We start from the raw sequence: 17,282 nt of genomic DNA on the forward strand, positions 1-17,282 counted from the left end.
AATGTGTTTTTGGGCAGTCGTCGGGGAAATCAACACCCAAACGCGGGCGCAAATGCAGATTCAACTTGGCTTTGGTAAATATTTCCCCCCCCCCTCCCCCCCAGCCCAGTCCGGCGCGCACACCAGCCAACTTCGCAACAGTGTTTATTTGTGGTTTTGACCCCGGCTGGTGGTGCTGCTTGCGTACTGGGCTTCGGTACGCCTTCGGAACGTCCCGGGCTGCGAACGCTACGTCCGTTCGGCGGGAAAAGTGTTTATTCTGGAGCCGGAAAATGGAAGGTATTTAAATGGGCTCTCTCGCCCATCGCCCAGCGGGCCTGACAGGATGACCCGGCCCGCCACCCCTCTCGATCGAAGCACATCCTTCCGGCTGAACCTTAAACTAACCGGGCGCGTCGAACGTCCAAGGTTTGCTCGACCGTGGAACGGACTTTAAATCCCCCAAGTGCGCTCACACTCACCTTTTTCGACGGTGGAGCATCCGGTACGGCGTTCCCCCCCTCTACCACTGCCGGCTTTTCACGTTCGTTTTCCACACTCGACAACCCGCGCGGCAACCAGCCCCCGGTCCCCGTCTGCCGAAGGACATCATTTATGTGCAAATGAGATTATGCTGTACCCGGTCGTGTGCCTGGCCTCGGTCGGTTCGGTGCACTCCAGACGGAGGTGGCAGTTATTGGGTGTACTGGGGGAGGGTGTTTTTTTTTTTTCGTTGTTCGTCCTCTTAACCCGGGCTTTACCCAGCAGCATCGGCACGAGTACGGTGGGCAATGATGATACTTACTAAATTCCGGGTAAAACGTTTAATCTTTCTGGTTCGGTTTTGTTCCAAACCGGCCGCACTGGGGTAATCGATGAATGTAGTTAGCAGGGATAAGAAAAAGCACTGAAAAGCGAAACAAAAAAGAGACCCCATGCATGTGATTACTTTCACTCACTTTTTGCGTAACATGGCCAGAACGATTGATGATATCTCTGACACGTTCGCAGGACGATGCTTACCGTATGAATACAGTGTTGTTGTTGATATTCATGCTAATGTTCTTGTGTTAAGTTATAAAAATAGATTATTTGCACGTGTTACTATTTCAGCTCTGATTGTTCCAGTGTGACGAACAATGGATGTGTATGCATATTTTTTATGTTAAAATTACAATTCTAAACAAAGTTTCCTCCAAATACGTATCCATCAACTCGATCTATGGAGCGGAGGACAACTTACAAGGCTTCATCCATCAATTACGTAGCATTTAAATTGCAATTTTTCGATCTCCTCCCATCAAATTGTTGCAAATTGCATCATTACCATCAGAAACGACTATAGTTCAATCATTCTCTTGATCATCCATAGATTCGTTTGGTTTAAGGTAGGTAGGTTTAAAAACACGTCCGCTTAGTGTGGCGTTCACCGTTCAAGAGGATGACCAAGCGAGCCCAGATAACCCAGTGTTTCCTGCTCGGAGCTTCCGCTAACGACCTACCGCTTCACGCGTTTTCTATTTGATGCCGAGTTCGTTTGGACGATCCTAATCGATCCTATTGGTTTTTTTTTACCATTTTGCATATTTATGATTTATGTATTTGATGGATGAAGCCTAAGCAATTACATCTGTCATCATCTGCCATTACAAAAATGAACGTCTGTTTACGGTTTAGTCGCAAAGGAATTCACCAAACCAGCACCACTTTTAACCAAAAAAATATATATTGGGGCCCTTCACGATTCTAGTCAGTTTTTTTGTATGGAGTTGGAGGCTGAAATCATGTAAACACTCCATACAAAACCACGCATAAAACTAGCCTGCAAGTTTCAGTCTAGATTATTCCCAGCCTCAAAGCTAGAATTAGATTCGAGTACCTGCTCGAAAAATGGAAAAAACAAGGTGGTGTTTACATTTACCCCAAGGTGCATTCAAGAGATCTGGTGATGAAATCCAGTATCAAAGTGTACGTAGTCTAGATGGTCGCATAGCATGTTTTTGTTACAAAATTTGAATATCACTGTTTGACAGGATAGGTAAAGAGTTTTGTTCGAACAAGCTTTCTGGAGGCTTGACGAATACACACAACACTCTTAAAATCTGCTCGAAAACTGCTATACAATGCAAACAGCTGAGAAACTTAAAACGGAAAGGGCCCCATCATTAGATTAAAGGCGTTGGAAGGTGCAAATCGACTACTTCATCCACTTTGTATTAAACGAACTTGGTACCGATTTCATACTACGAGTGAATCGTGGTTGATTGCTACAGAGCTGGCCTTCAACCTTCAACTCCCCAAAATAAGTTATGAACCTACCCAACGAATTCCACAAAATGCCGAAACCTTCAATGTTTCCCTAAGCGCTCCAAATCTCCAGAGATTGAAGAGATTGATTTCCAAGCGACCTCTCATCTAAAATGCATACGGACGAAATTGCCTCAAAAGATGAATAAAGCACCCAACTTACCCTTCACTACCCTAACCCCATTCATTAACCTAATCGCTTCTCCGTGCCCTTCTTCCCCGCAGGTTTGGATATTCGGTGACGTCTGGTGCCGCATCTGGCTGGCGGTCGACGTCTGGATGTGCACGGCCTCGATCCTGAACCTGTGCGCCATCTCGCTGGACCGGTACGTTGCCGTCACCCGGCCAGTCACCTATCCGAGCATAATGTCGACCAGGCGGGCCAAGTCGCTCATCGCCGGGCTGTGGGTGTTGTCCTTCGTGATCTGCTTTCCGCCGCTGGTCGGGTGGAAGGAACAGAAAGTAAGTATCGGCGCGCGGCGCGGATGTCCGGAGATGAGATGCCGATGTCCGGATTCACTACCCACTCTCCTTCCCCCCCCCCCCTCCCACCCATACTCTTTTGCACCGTGCCGGTGACCTTAAGCGACCGCCTGGAATCCTTTGCCTATCTTTGCTCATCGCGGGCGTCGTCGCTTGATTTCCCTCTCTCTCTCCCTCTCTCTCTCTCACACATTCTCTTCCTCCAACCATTTCTATTACCTCGATAGCGCCCGTTGTGTGGCCGTGTTGGCAATGGGCCAACGGTAAATCAACGAAATGCGAACAAACAGAATGGGGAAAAGTAATTATTTTTAGCTTTCCCTGAAACGCTGTGGCTACTTTGAGGAGATTTCTTTCCCGTGTTTTTTCCTCTCTCTCTCTCTCTCTCTCTCTCTCCCACTCTGTGGCTGCACTTCCGGGCGCTTCTCCGCTTGCCTTTATCCGCTGCTTCGCGTTAATCCCTCAGGAATGCTTGCTGTGAGGTGGTGAGCTTTGAAGCCGGACAGCTAGCGCTAGCCTCCCTTTGTGTGTATTTACACGTGCGCTGCGGTTGAGAAAGGTGAGCTCCTTCTCGGGCTCGGGAGTAAAGTTTTCCCCGAACACGACGCCGGCCCGACTGCTCCACAGGCCCTGGCGGAGGGCTTTTCTTTTTATTTTGCCAGCCCCGCTCTACTTCAAACATTGATGCTTGATGGTCCGGCACAGCCACCGATCATCAACAGTGCCCGTGGTGTCCGCCGCTGCGGTTTGCAGCCTCTGCCACCACCGCCCTCCGCACATAGATTAATTTCCTGCCAGCGTGCCGTTTCTCGCGGGAAAAGCCAGCAACGGAACGGAAGCGGTTGCCGGCGCTGTTTGACATGCAGAATGGGACGAGCGGAGTAGGAAGCGACAAACAACATGAGAGACGGCGGTGGTCTTCGATTAAATCAATAATCAACCATTTCGGGACATGACGTAGCGGGTGGGTGCCCGCTGGAGCCGCCGATGCAACGACGGACTCGAGCGGTGTGTCCGGGTGGGCCGGATAGTTTAAACCGATTACCTTTTCGCACGCCTCATCGCTCGTGCAAAGCTCGCGTCGTAAAGCTTTAGGCGGGAAGCCACGCCCCCTGCTGCTGACCAACCGGGTATCAGGCGAAGGCCAGCCGCCACGGCCATGTCTTGTTTGCAAGCGATTTAGCGAAATTAATTACACTACCTATCGCCACTGTGCCCTGCCAAAAGGGGGCAACACCACGCTTGGGCACTCTTCACCCCCGCCTCTCCCCACACCCTGATGGCGCATGATTTCGTTACCCTGATTAACCCCTCTTCGGTGCCGTTTGCAGGTGAAAGAGAACGTTTATTATCAATACGGAAACTACACACTGGTGTCGGTGACACCGTCCCCCGCGCCTCCCCTTCCCTGTCCCTGGACGTGCGAGCTGACGAACGACGCCGGGTACGTCGTCTACTCAGCCCTCGGCTCCTTCTACATTCCCATGTTCGTGATGCTGTTCTTCTACTGGCGGATCTACCGGGCGGCCGTCCGGACGACGCGCGCCATCAATCAGGGCTTTCGCACCACCAAAGGTAAGCAATAGCAACCTACACCCCCCAACCCTCCTCCACCACCCCCCACCCCTCCCCCCCCTAACTCACCCATCGTTCCACTCCTCATCGTAAACTGACCCAACCCTCGACCAGGCTCAGGTTCCATCTATTCCCCCTTCTTCTATCTTCTTCGCTCTTCATCTACCTCTATCCCTCTCTCTGTCTCTCTCTATCGCGCTGTCGATCGTTGGGTGCTACCTGGGTGCCCGATTAATCCTTTTCCGTACCAACCCACTGTTCGACCGTACTCCCTTCCCTAACCTCCCCCCCCCCTCCCCCCGGTGCACCCCTTTTCTATCACACTTTTTCTATCTCTTTCTCTCTCGCTCTCTCCTATCACTCCCCATCACTCGCTCCCGTTAGCAGCAGTAGCAAAGAAGAAACAAAATCAATCAACACCATTAACTCCACTATCACACTACCACTCTCCTCCCCCCCCTCCCACATCGCCACAAAGTTCCACACACTCCCACCATATCTCACCATGTGTGTGCGTGTGTGTGTGTCTGTTAACCTCAATCCACGCATCGTGTACCCTTTGGTTGGAAACATTTTTTGTTTGTTTATGTTTTCGCATTGTTTCTCTGTTATTGGTTTGTGGATGAATTCATGTTGGTCGTGTACGTTGCGCATATCTCCCTGTTTCCCCTTTCCGCACTCTACATCCTGCCACCGATCTCCCATTCGCTCGTCGTCGTGTTGTGCATATGTCACTTAGACTAGCCGTCTAACCTCACACACTAACCTTACTAGCATTCTGAGAGGGGGGGGGCTTCACACACTCACACAGAAACACACACACACACAGTCACACACGCTCTAAAAGGCCGCCGTGCAAACCTTACCGCGCACCAGGCTGCTCCATCGGGTTTATTTTTAGTGTCGCTTGTCCGGGTCGGTGTCCGGGCTCCGCTGGTCGCAAAACGCTTTCCTTTCCCGCAGCCAGGTGGTGGTAGCGCGAGCCTATTAATCGCCTAGCATTCGCTTCTCCCGTTTCGCCGTGCCCTTTGTACCGAGTCCTCCAGTCGCTAACCCCCACACTGACCAGCGCCGAACGCAATCGCTTGGGCAGCGCTTGGGCAGCGCTCTGTCAGCTTTATACAAGACACGATCAAACGTATAGAGAGCTTCACTCGAGCAAACAACACAAACGTCCTCTAGATCAGATCAGTTTGCGTTTTGGGTCGGTGTAGTGCGATTGCCATCGTCGCCATCAGGATATTCGCATACATTAGGGAAATCTTGCATTTTTCACATTAAATTGTAGATGTTTTCCATTGCAACAGTTCCACAAGGTAAATAGCAATTGACATCCATCGTACAATTAGTCTTGTCTGTAATGTTTGTACAAATATCGACAGCTTTGACAGAGCACCGCCTTGCCTTGTGGGGGCACTGCCGCCCGAGCGAAGCGGCGAAGTGGTATTGATTTTGAGCCCGCCAGAGTGTGCCCGCCAACGCATCCAGGTACGGAGTGGAGTGAATAACGCTGCTTAATGAATTGCGACATGTGGCTTTTTTTGGTTGGCGAGGTTGTTTTATCAAATCGGCGTTGGCGTGACGAAAGCGGGTGTCGTCTCGAAATAATTTGCCTGATGCATTCAACAACGCCCGCCAACCACCATCCTTCTGCGACACCATACGTCCTGTCCCATGGTTGATTGCACACTAGCACAGCACAGCACACACGCGCCGGCAACACTAACGCACCAACATTACTGCAGCAATGTTGCGAAAGTATCAGCAAGCCCAGCCCGGGGTGCTCTTGAGAGGCAAGATGACTAGAGGATAAAGAAACGGAGGAACGGAGCTAACTGGCTGAGGGGTTTGTAAAAGTTTGTCTGCGTGTGCTTCCGTCGCTTGCGTCAGGCACTAGCGTCCTGTGGTAGGGGCGAGTAATGCATCCAGCAAGCTGCCAGATGCAGTCATGAATAATCAAAACATAATGAATGCATCTACCGCCCGCATTGCCAATTGCCGCCTTGGAAACGGCGCGAGAACCCAGCGGTACAGCCTTGAGGAACAGGGCGCCACCTCCTTGATGATGTGCTTTTGTGTTGGTAGTGGCCGTGCACCACCAGCGTGTGCCGTTGAGTGTGGGGGCGTGTGCCTAGCAAGTTGCTAGATATGTTTGACCGTAGCTAGTGAACCGGCACCGGAGATAACCGGTGCCTGGCTGGTTCAAATTTCTCCTTGAACGTTTCGGCCCCCAGGTACGCCTTAAACCCGTTCTCGAGAGTTCTCATTGTGCCTGGCCTGATCGAGCAACGGTTTGAATAAACTCGCCGGCAGAACTCGGAACCTACTTCCCAAACTCTCCTCCCGCGTCCAGCGACACCTGTTTAGTGGTAGCCCAAATCTCGTCGGTAGCTCATCGTCCCGTTTGTCCCACTTACGTTGTATGCCATATTGCTTCGGTAATGGCCACCGTATGGTTTTTGAGGCGTCGCTTTCAGATCTTCCTTTTTGTTGCTGTTGCCGTCGTTTGGTCGTCCACTTCCCAGCGGAGCGTACTGTCACTTCCTTTGCAGTAATTAGATAAAGGCGGGAATTGCCAGACAGTGGAACAGCAGCAGCAGCAGCACTCACACGAACACTCATTTTCTCTCGTACGTGTGCTCGAAATGCCGGTTCGCTGTGCACCGCCGCACGACCATTTATCAACCCTGGCCACGGGACGTTGCACGGGAGTGTGTGCGATCAATTCACACTGCTGAAGGCGTTGCTAGGATGCGAAAAGCAAGCTGCTTTTTTTGTGCTTCGGTCGCAGCTACATAAAACGCAACCCGGCAGCAGAGCAGAACGGGCTTCCCATACTTTCTGCTCAATTTCATTGCATTGCTGATTAAGGACGGGGCCGGGACATATGGACGCAGTCCGTGCCCCGCCGAGACTAATTGAATTGCATCTTCATTTTTCGCTTCCGTGCGTTCCGGGTTTTTTTTGGGAGGCGGCGAAGGTTCCCTAATCGACTCACTTTGGGGTCGACGTTATTGCTGTAATTAAATTTGACTGCTACACTGCTGCCGCTTGCCTGGACCTGGGCTCCGGCCGATTTTGCTACTCTTTTGGGGCGTCAAAAATGGCACTGAAGTGTGGTACTTCGTTATTGCCCCATGAAAGAGAGAGAGAGAGAGAGAATGATAGTGAACTTTGGTACCTTTGCCGACATCTGGAACGCATTTTGACGCAACCTCTATTACGATCACTCCCCCCTTCGAAAAGGGTCGAATAATTACTTTCCGTTTTTGGAAGAATGCGCACTGGTGACGTTTGTAGCCAGGGACCACGTTGCGAGAAAAACTTCCAAAATGTCAACGACGAAGGCATGCAACCCTTGCCGATCTTGCCTGCCATAACAATTTATAATAAAACCAGCTGTTCGTTGGCTGCCAATCAAACCGGCAAACAAAGCCCGAGCACTATGCAAATGATTTTTCGAATGACAATCCTGGTCACGGCACCATACATCCGTCGCAAAGGGGTGCTCTGGATATGGTTGCTTTGCGATTGAACGGCATCCAAGTCAGTCCCGAGTCAGGATGTGTTCTCACAAACGCCACCAAAACTAAACTACTCCTCGCCCACCCCTTTCGCCCCTCTCTGTTGCCTTTTGCCGCTCGAAAGCTCCAAACCTCCCTTTTGGGCTGATCTTTTCCTGCGATGGTTCCCCGGTTAATCGATCCTCAGGTGTGCTCAGTGTCTTCCGAAATCGAAATAGCTCGTTGTTGCCATCATCGCAAATTGAATCGTCTGGATTCCGTTTATTGCACGTCGATTGCGCTTCCCCATCTCCTTGTCTTGCCTTTCTCCGCGCAAATGCAAGTCGAGCTGCCTTCCGAACGTCACGAAAAGGGTACGGACACACGTTACATTCATCAAACACACGCCCCAGACCGATCATGTAACACTCTCAGCCCTGCATGCCAAATCATTGGAAACGTTCCTATACCCCCCCCCCCCCCCCCCCCATCACCGGTCCGTAAACACACACAGAAAACAATTTGCTATCGCTTGGCACAAGGTTCGGAATGTGCCGTTTGGAAAACGGCACACAATACACAACGGGAGGGAGAGAGAGAGAGACGAGCACGCAGTAGTGTGCCTTCCCCAAATGGGAAACCTTTCGCCAATGCCGAAATGGCAAGATAAGGCAGGATTTTCCCCTCCCACCGTCGCTACACGCAAATAGAGGGAGAAATCCCTCCCACACAAACCACACCGCTCACGCACACGCAAACAAACTATTCGACGTGGTACAACTGTTACTTTTCCTTCGCCTCGTTTGTCCGTGAACGGATTGTGTCCAACATCCAACTGCGTCTGTTAGTATTGTGGGATTTTCCGTTTTTGCTTGCCTTGGTTCTTTCCTTTTTCGCTTCGTGTGGTTTATCTTGCCCTGTTCTCCCAGCGGTCTTGCCGGAGTTATTCGAGCTGTTTACGTTAGTGCTCGACTTTGCATCTTGCTCTCGATGTGTTTCCCACTGTGTATGTATGTGTGGGTGTATATGTGTTTGTGTGTTTCTGCATTTGATTTGTTTGTTTTTCCTCCCGCCCCCATACCGTTCGCACCAAAACTTCGCTGAGCTTACGCTCCAAAGTTTTGGGTTCAGCATTTTTTCGCATCATTTCGTCCTTTGTTTTTTCTTCTTATTCTTTTTATCCTTTTTCCAATTCTATTCAAAGCGATTTTGCTCTGTTTCCTTTATGATTGCATGGTGTTGTTTTTTATCTCTCTCTCTCTCTCTCTCTCTCTTTCTTTTTTCTCCTTTTCCGGCTACTTTTTGCTAGTGTTTCGTTCTTTGAATTTGCTACCTCTTTCCGTATTCTTGTGCATCAAATATTCGATCGTCATTAATCCGGGAGCAACGTTACGTTCGGTTTCCCGGTACTACTTGGGGAGATGAGATGAAGAGATCGATGACCACTCACGTAGTGAGAAAATCCCGCACGGTGCCGGCACCGAGTTCAACGCGACGGCTAGCTGCCGTCCCCGGGGGCTTAACGCGTCTAATGAATCAGTAAGCGAGGTGATTAGTGTCGCGTACAAGCCTGCACCGGTGTCCAGAGCGGGATCGAAGTGGCTCGTTTGCAGCTTGGCGTTGGCAGCAGGCGCTAACGACGGGAAAGAATGCTCGCCCTGCCGGGGCCACTCATCGCTAAGCCTTCTTGTCCAGCAGACGTTCAATGCTCATACGATTCTGGTCGTTCTTTACATACGAATGGACAGTGTTGGAACTGTTGCCAAACGTCTGTTGTGTAGCTTTTCGCTGCTCAGACGGTACGAAAAATCAGTGCCTCATTGGGGAAAACTGATAATTGCTTTGTCTGTATCGTGCTGGTCCTTCGTGGCGGATTGAACGCACTCACGCCAATGACGTCGTTTTGACGTTTTTTTTAATTCTTTTTTCTCGTTTTTATACTTATCTCTATCCCTCTCTTTCTGCATCTTTGTTCGTGTTGTGACTTCTGCATTCAACTGTTGGATCCGTTCGTGTTCCGAATTCCTCCACAAATTCCACCTCAAATCTTCAACCATTGCTCGTACAGTTTTTGGTTTCTTCAGCTGAGGGGAACTAAATCGGGAAAACATTAGATCATCTCACACAATACATGCCCCCCTTTGCACTCATTCCCACCGTACGTGTGTGTGTGTGTCTGTCCATAGTTTAATTTTCTTATCAAAGTTTCTGTGTTGTTCCTTCCATAAGCCGTTCCTGTTTGCATCTTCCCCTGCCGTTCCCTTTTCATCGCCCACATGTCGTAGTACCGTTGTAGCACCCGGTCGTAACCTCATCGATCGGCCGAAACGTACCTCACCACCACCATTGAACCCGTTTCCCCGAATTCTTCAAACCCCTCTCAGTGTGCACCCACCACCACGATACTCTGACGCTGCGCTACCCGTTTTAGAACTTTCTACATATGTTTTTCTTTAGTTCTCATGCTCAGTACTTAACCCCGCCCCCCCCCCCCCCCCCCCCCCTGAGTATCCCACCATTTGCCTGTTTGTCCCATCATTCAGTCCATTGTGCCAGTTTCTTCCTTTTGTTTTGTGCTCATGTTCGTACTGTAGCTGTGGTAAGGATTGCATTTCCACCTGGCCCTCCCATTGCCTTCCCTTACACTGCTCCAGACCAGCCTTCCATCCATCCCATTCCGGCCCGTCTTAGCTGCTCTTGCGTGTAATTGATGATACCATTTCTTGCTATTCGGCAGTAGTTTGTTTGTTTACTCTCTTTTTCTCTTTTTCTTCTGCAAAAAAGTAAAAAAAAAAAATGGAATGTTTGTTTTGGCGTTTGTTTCTACCCGGCCGTTTTACTAATTTGGCAAATGAATTCGTTTGATTTTTGTTTTTTTTTTTGTTTCATTTTTAAACACACCCAAAGGTTCAAGCAACAACAGAACCCGAAACCATCCCGCCTCCCAAACTGAACGCAACCCTGTCCCTATCTGTTGTTACCTTGATTGCTAGTAATAATGTATATTTCATTTTTTTCCATCTCCGTTTCTAGAAGTGTAGTTGGCTGTTTGCGGGTAACGGGGGGGAACGTGATGGGGGGGTTGTTTTTAGAGGGAATGGAACTGTTTGGTCAATTTAACATCCCTGGTTGGCCTGTTGGTTATTATGATAGAGTTGCTCCGTTTTTTGGTTTGTTGTACCCGTTTGGAACGTTTATTTTTGTTGCCCCTCTGCTCCTTACTTCCCCGTTCCTCATCCAGATCCTTCACGCTGTGCAGTAAATTCGAACCGAACCCGATACGGTTCGAAGCAACGGCTCAACGTCACTGAATGGCTCCTCCTAGCTCGCTAATGTCCCCTGTTCAAACCCAAGTGTTATTGTTTTATTTCAATGTGCTCTCCCCCGCTCTTGCTATCTCTCTCTCTCTCTCTCCATAACTTACCCTTTGCTCCCTGACTCCTTGACCCACCAAGGTAATGTTCCATCATGAGTAATGAGGAGCAATGTTACCAATTTATACATACATATAGAAACATCTTTACCGACCACCAAAGTTTTATGCGTGCCAAATCAAACCACAAAACCCCCAAATTCCCCATCCTTCCACAACAATTTGTTTGAAAAAAAACCAACCCTCTATTTTAACAAATAACGGAATGCTGTTTGCTGAGTTTGCGTTTGCATTTGGAATGAAGGAAAGTTGTGTTTCACATATTTATATATATATATATAATATTTATATCTATAATCGTATGTTTTACTACATGATTGCGATCAACCAGTTACATATCTGCAACCGTTTTCCATATGTCTGTGTTTGTGCAAGAACGTTTACATATATGCGATGATGCCGCGAGTATCGTCACCGTATCGAATGTTTGTTTTTTTTTTTTTTTACGTTCGTTCGTTCGTTCGGGTTGTTTTGTTTCGTTCTGTGTCCTTTACCACCTTTTTGTTTTCGGTTGTTTTGTTTTGTTTTAACGGGGCGCTACTACCTGTCGTGCATTGTTTTGCTCTCTGTTTTGTTTGCCCTCCCCTTTATTCGCCACCCGTTTATTTACACTTCACCTGTGAACCGGTGTTATGCTCGGGTTTTTAAACTGCCAGGCTGTGTGTTATGATTTTGTATGATTCCTGTCAATACCAAATGGCAAATTTATCTAGCAAAAAAACAAAAAAAAGTAAACGGAACGTGCCAATGATGTGTGTAGCTGAGTTTACGTACCCGCCCATCCGAGGGAGCGGCCCTCGCTCGCGCGGTGTTTTGTGTGCATGTGTTTTCATCATGGGCCCCGTACACGGATGAGGAATGTATATAAACATCCAAAACCTTAATTATATTTATATATATATCTAGCGTACTGAGTTTTCGAATGTGTATGGCAAGTGTTTATGTTTCCCAGAATGAACCGAAACCAAATAACAAAAACAAAAAAAAAACAAAACTTCAATAACAACAACATCAAAATCAACAACAACTACTACAACAGAATGTATACTAAACAAACCATCAGAACAAAGAAAAAAAACAGAACAGAAAAACAGAATCCACCAAAAATGACAGCTCTCAACAACATGCTCAACTACAGATGTCAAATCCAAGTAGTAAATAGCTTCAGCTAATGTTACAATAAAACAAACAAACACCATTTCCAACACTTCTACAATTTTTGTTTACTACCACCACTACTGTTACTACTATCACTGCTTACACTATTGCTACTACTACTACTACTCACCTTAACCTCACAGACAGCAAGATCGTGATTAAACTATGGCAAGTGTTAGTGATCAAAGCATCTTCAAACATGTCAACACCACTGCACCATGTACAGCGATAATCATCAAACAGAACAGAATTACCACTCAATTCCACCACACCAAAACAAACACACACACGCGCGCGCGCGCGCCTCGGAAAACGCAGTAGCACGCCTGAAATTATGCATTCTGCGCTACACTTCACTTCCTTTTGTGAGTGTGACATGCGTGTACTATAGAACCGATACACAAACACACACACACACACTTCATCCCACGCGTACACAGTCAGAGGCGAAAAACACGACGCACGACACCAACACCAGCTAACAGCAAACAATAGAACGCTGACGCGCTGTAGAGTGTTGTCGCATGCGAGCAGCAGGATGCCCGGGCCTGTTCGCTTCTTTTATTGGAACGTCGCGTAGCGTTGCCTGGCTGCCTTTGCAAGGGACGGGACGGAAGCTGCGGGCAGCTTGCGTCGGCCAAACTTGTGCAAGTTGACAGGACCAAGTAGCGGCCGCACTGTAACGCTCCCGTTGTAGGATGTAGTTAGCTTGAGCTAGCGACACACGGACACGCCCACGCATACACGCGTCACTTACATATTGATCATAAATAGACACACACACACACACATACGCAGGCCACATCGGGGACACAAGCTCAAGAGATGGTAGCGTGTGTAGGGCACACTTCTTAGTAACTCAAGTGACACTTGACACATGTGCGGCACAATAACAATGGTGAACAGTGCCCGCTGCCAGCCCTCTGGAGTAAAATGCACACTCACACACATACACAGCCGACCCATCAAAACCATAATTGTACGAGGAAGCGGCCCCCGTAATGGCGACCAACCGGACAGAAAGCTCGAAAATCCACACAGTCTGCTAAAGATCCACTCCTTGCCGATCGCGCTCACAAACACCATTACATCCTATCTCATTTTATCTTTCTCTCTCGTTCTCTTCTCGCTTTCGTTCTAACACAACCAAGTACTACAGTGTGTCACAGTGTGCACTTTACACGTTGTTATCTTTACATCACTAACACCAACTACACCTGTTAGACGAAGTATTTAACAAGAGCAGCCAACACCGCTCACCACTACCACAAACACGCTCACACCGAAACGTGTCTAACAATACGATCCTCTACCACTACCGCAACCAACCAATCATTACCAACCAAACCAATACCACCAACCAGTACCACCATCGCCACCATATCTCACCACTACTACCATTGTAAAACAGTTTCCAAAAAAAAAAAACAATAATAATAATAATAATAATAATAATAATAAAACGTATAATTAGCTGCAGTTCTTTTTGTTTGAATCCCACCATGACCGATTTACAGCCAAATTGCGATACAATAAATTCTCTCTATCTCTCTCTGTTTCTCTCTCTTCTGCCCCACGCCAATGTGTGATTGACTTGATGCGCCCGCTAACGTACGTCAAATGAACGTGTGTGTGTGTGTGTGTGTGTGGGCGCGCGCTGTGTGTGCGTGTTTGTATGTGTGTGGGCGTTCATGTCAATGGGCGCGCGATGAATGATGGCCACTGGGGGTTCGCCGCTTGGCCCTGTCCACGATGGAACGGTCGGCATCCCTGCCCGCCCCGCGCATCCCTGCCAAATCATCGCACCTCCTTCCCCGCCGCTTCCCTACACTCCATGTCCATGTCCGCCGCCGAACCATACCCCCGCGCCTGTTCCCTGTTTGTTATTGTAGGTGGCAAGAACAATCTCGACGACAGTCTGACGCTGCGGATGCATCGCGGCAAAGGTGTCGCCTCGCTGATGGAGTCGACGATACGGGCCCAGAACGCGGTCCGGATGTCGCTGGAGGGGTCGGGCCGGGGAGCACCGCCGCCACCATCGTCTCACCCGACGCAGCAATCGTTGCCGCCGCCACCGGCAACGCCGACGCCGCCCGACGCACAGAACGGTGGCACCAGTACGGACGGTGGCAGCAGCGGCACCTCGCCGAATCCTCAAATCTCGATCTCACGTGCCTCGAGCGGCAGCGTGGTCGTGTTGCCCTGTCCCCGGCCGACCACGACCACGACCACGACCGCGACCGGCCTGCAGATATCGCTGCACAATCACCACCATCACCATCACCACCATCATCATCACCACAGCTACCATGGGGCGCCGGGCAGTGGCGCCCCCTCCCAGCAGCAGCAGCAGCAGCACCAGGCGTCCCAGCAGACATCGGGCGGCCGGCACCACCACCACCACCACCAGGGCAGCAGCCGGCGCAAGAGCGTGTTCAAGGAGGCACCGGTCGGCGTGTCCCGCGACCTGTCGCCCAACTCCTCCAAGAAGCTCGGCAAGAAGCACCTGAAGGTGCAGGTGAAGCGCTTCCGGATGGAGACGAAGGCGGCCAAAACGCTCGGCATCATCGTCGGCGGCTTCATCTTCTGCTGGCTGCCGTTCTTCACCATGTACCTGACGCGCGCGTTCTGCGCCGAGTGCATCAACAGCCTGCTGTTTTCGGTGCTGTTCTGGCTCGGCTACTGCAACTCCGCCGTCAACCCGTTCATCTACGCGCTGTTCTCGAAGGACTTCCGGCAGGCGTTCAAGCGCATCATCCTGCGGTGCCTCTGCTCGAAGCGGCTCAAGCTGAACCTGCTGCTGAAGAAGAACTCGGCGCACAACAACACGACGAACCACTCGTACAGCCCGTCGGCGTTCACGCCGATCGCTTCGACGCCCCGGACGGAGATTGCGGAGAGTGGCGTCGTCGGTGGTGTGTTCAGATGACGCGCAAGCCACCCGGTGGGAAGTGGGGTTGGTCCAGCTATCGGTACAGATGGTCAGCAGCAGCAGCAGCAGCAGCAATTGCTACAGGTCCAGACGTCGGCAGGAAACAGTGGAAGTGTTTCACCGACGCTGGCAGGATTAGCCGGTACCACGAGCATCGGTAGACTTTCCGGCAGTTCGGATGATATGCGGCTACGGCCCCCGATCCGGGGTGACCAGACAACCGAAAGCAGCATTGACGAGGACGACGATGACGATGGCACAGAGCGGAAGGATGATGAGAAGAGCAGGCCGAGTGCCATCTTCGAGCGCTGCCAGGTGACCGTACCGAGCCGCGGCGAAAGCTCCGAGCGAACCGTCATACTGCTGCATGACATCTCACCGACAGTCCCGATCGGTACCGCCGACGAACGCGCCCGTGACAATCAGCGTCAGAGCGACTCCTCCATTACGTTCCTGTGAAGCTCGAACGGTATCGAAACGGCCACTGGGCGACGAACCTTTCACCTTCCAACCTTTCATCATCACAGAGGAGCAGAGCCCACACAGAACAGAGTGTCTCCCGGCAGCAGTAGCAGTAGTAGTAGTAGTAGTAGTAACACGTTAGTGAGTGAAATGTCAATCAGCATATAGCAAAAGCCAACTACAGCAACACAGGGTATTAGCACGGTAAACAGCAACAATGGATCCCGTGCCCTCCATTGCCGACAGTCTGGCCGTGGATCGTGTTGGACAGTAGAAACAGTAACAGCCGCGTTTGTGAGTGCGAGTGTGTGTGTGTGTGTGCGTGTGTGAGTGCGTGTGTGTATGTGAGTGTGTTTATTTAGTAGCCGACTGGACGGTAAAACAGTATTTTCTTGCCGCGAGTGCGTGCAAGGGGTGTTGCTCGCCCCCGCGACGGTAGGTCCTGCACGGACGCCCAACAGCGCCCAGAAGACAACGCCGCACAGCACGGGCGTACACCAATTCCGGCCCCGGCAAAACGCCCGGTTGCGGAAGCATATTCTAGCAATCCTGACAAAGAAGTAATAATAATCGTAGCGCGCAAATGGCTAATGGATACTAGCAAATAACATTAGCAACTAATTTCAGCGTAAAATCCCCGTAGCAAGTAAGCAAAGTAATATTAATAATAAACAAAACCACCCGCCCTCCCCCAATCAACCCCGATTGCCATTTTACGCGATAAATAAATCAACGCACAGGATGCCGCACTGGCAAAGCGGCCAACTGCTTATCTATGCTGCTCTGTTTGGTTTGTTTTTGTTTTCTTTTTTTAAGTGTATGTTTTTTTGTTTCATTTGTTTGCAGTACAGTTTTGTTGGCGTTTTTTTTTTGTTCATTTTTTAGTCGCTAATACTAACTAATTTTTGCTGCAGAACTTTGCGGGACAGCTTTCCCCATTTTATGCGTAGTGAAGATATACATTTAAGCAAGAGAAGAACGTTCATGGGAAAGCGGGAGTAAATTGTTGAGCAAACACATGCTTCACAACTTCGTATGCCTTCGTATGCCTATGTGGTGAAGAAGTATGGCAACATTGAGGAAATTTTGGTGTAAAATGTTTATACAAAACAAACAATTTCGAGGTACTCGTTCCTCGTATTATTGCTCAAGTTGAAATGTAGTCGTGCATAAAAGCATATTGTTACGAATGTTGTTGAATTCCACGTTGAGGAACTAGCGTAATCTGTTTCAATAGACAAACTTGTATCTTAATCAGGGAAACCTCCGCCTGAATATCGAACCTCAGGGAAGAATCGCAAATTTCTAAAGAGAAACGCATCAACTATTATTTGATGTACTGAAGTTTAGATCTATTAGAAATGGGATACTTACGTTTGTAGCTTTTACTCTATTCTTCCTAGTGAAATTGAAACATAGGGAGAGTCATAATATAAAGCACGGGAACGAG

At 49.4% G+C, this 17,282-nt stretch overlaps 1 protein-coding gene across 1 annotated transcript in view; it reads left to right on the top strand.

The window, feature by feature from the left end:
• Positions 1 to 17,282, top strand: part of LOC120947322 (octopamine receptor Oamb) — a 95,717-nt gene that overhangs the window by 71,004 nt on the left and 7,431 nt on the right. The window contains 2 exon segments of the mRNA XM_049610498.1: positions 2,512 to 2,748; positions 4,101 to 4,344. Coding sequence (XP_049466455.1) covers positions 2,512 to 2,748; positions 4,101 to 4,344 — 481 coding nt within the window.

The sequence above is a fragment of the Anopheles coluzzii genome, chromosome X, assembly GCF_943734685.1.
Source record: "Anopheles coluzzii chromosome X, AcolN3, whole genome shotgun sequence".
In the NCBI taxonomy this organism is placed as follows: domain Eukaryota; kingdom Metazoa; phylum Arthropoda; class Insecta; order Diptera; family Culicidae; genus Anopheles; species Anopheles coluzzii.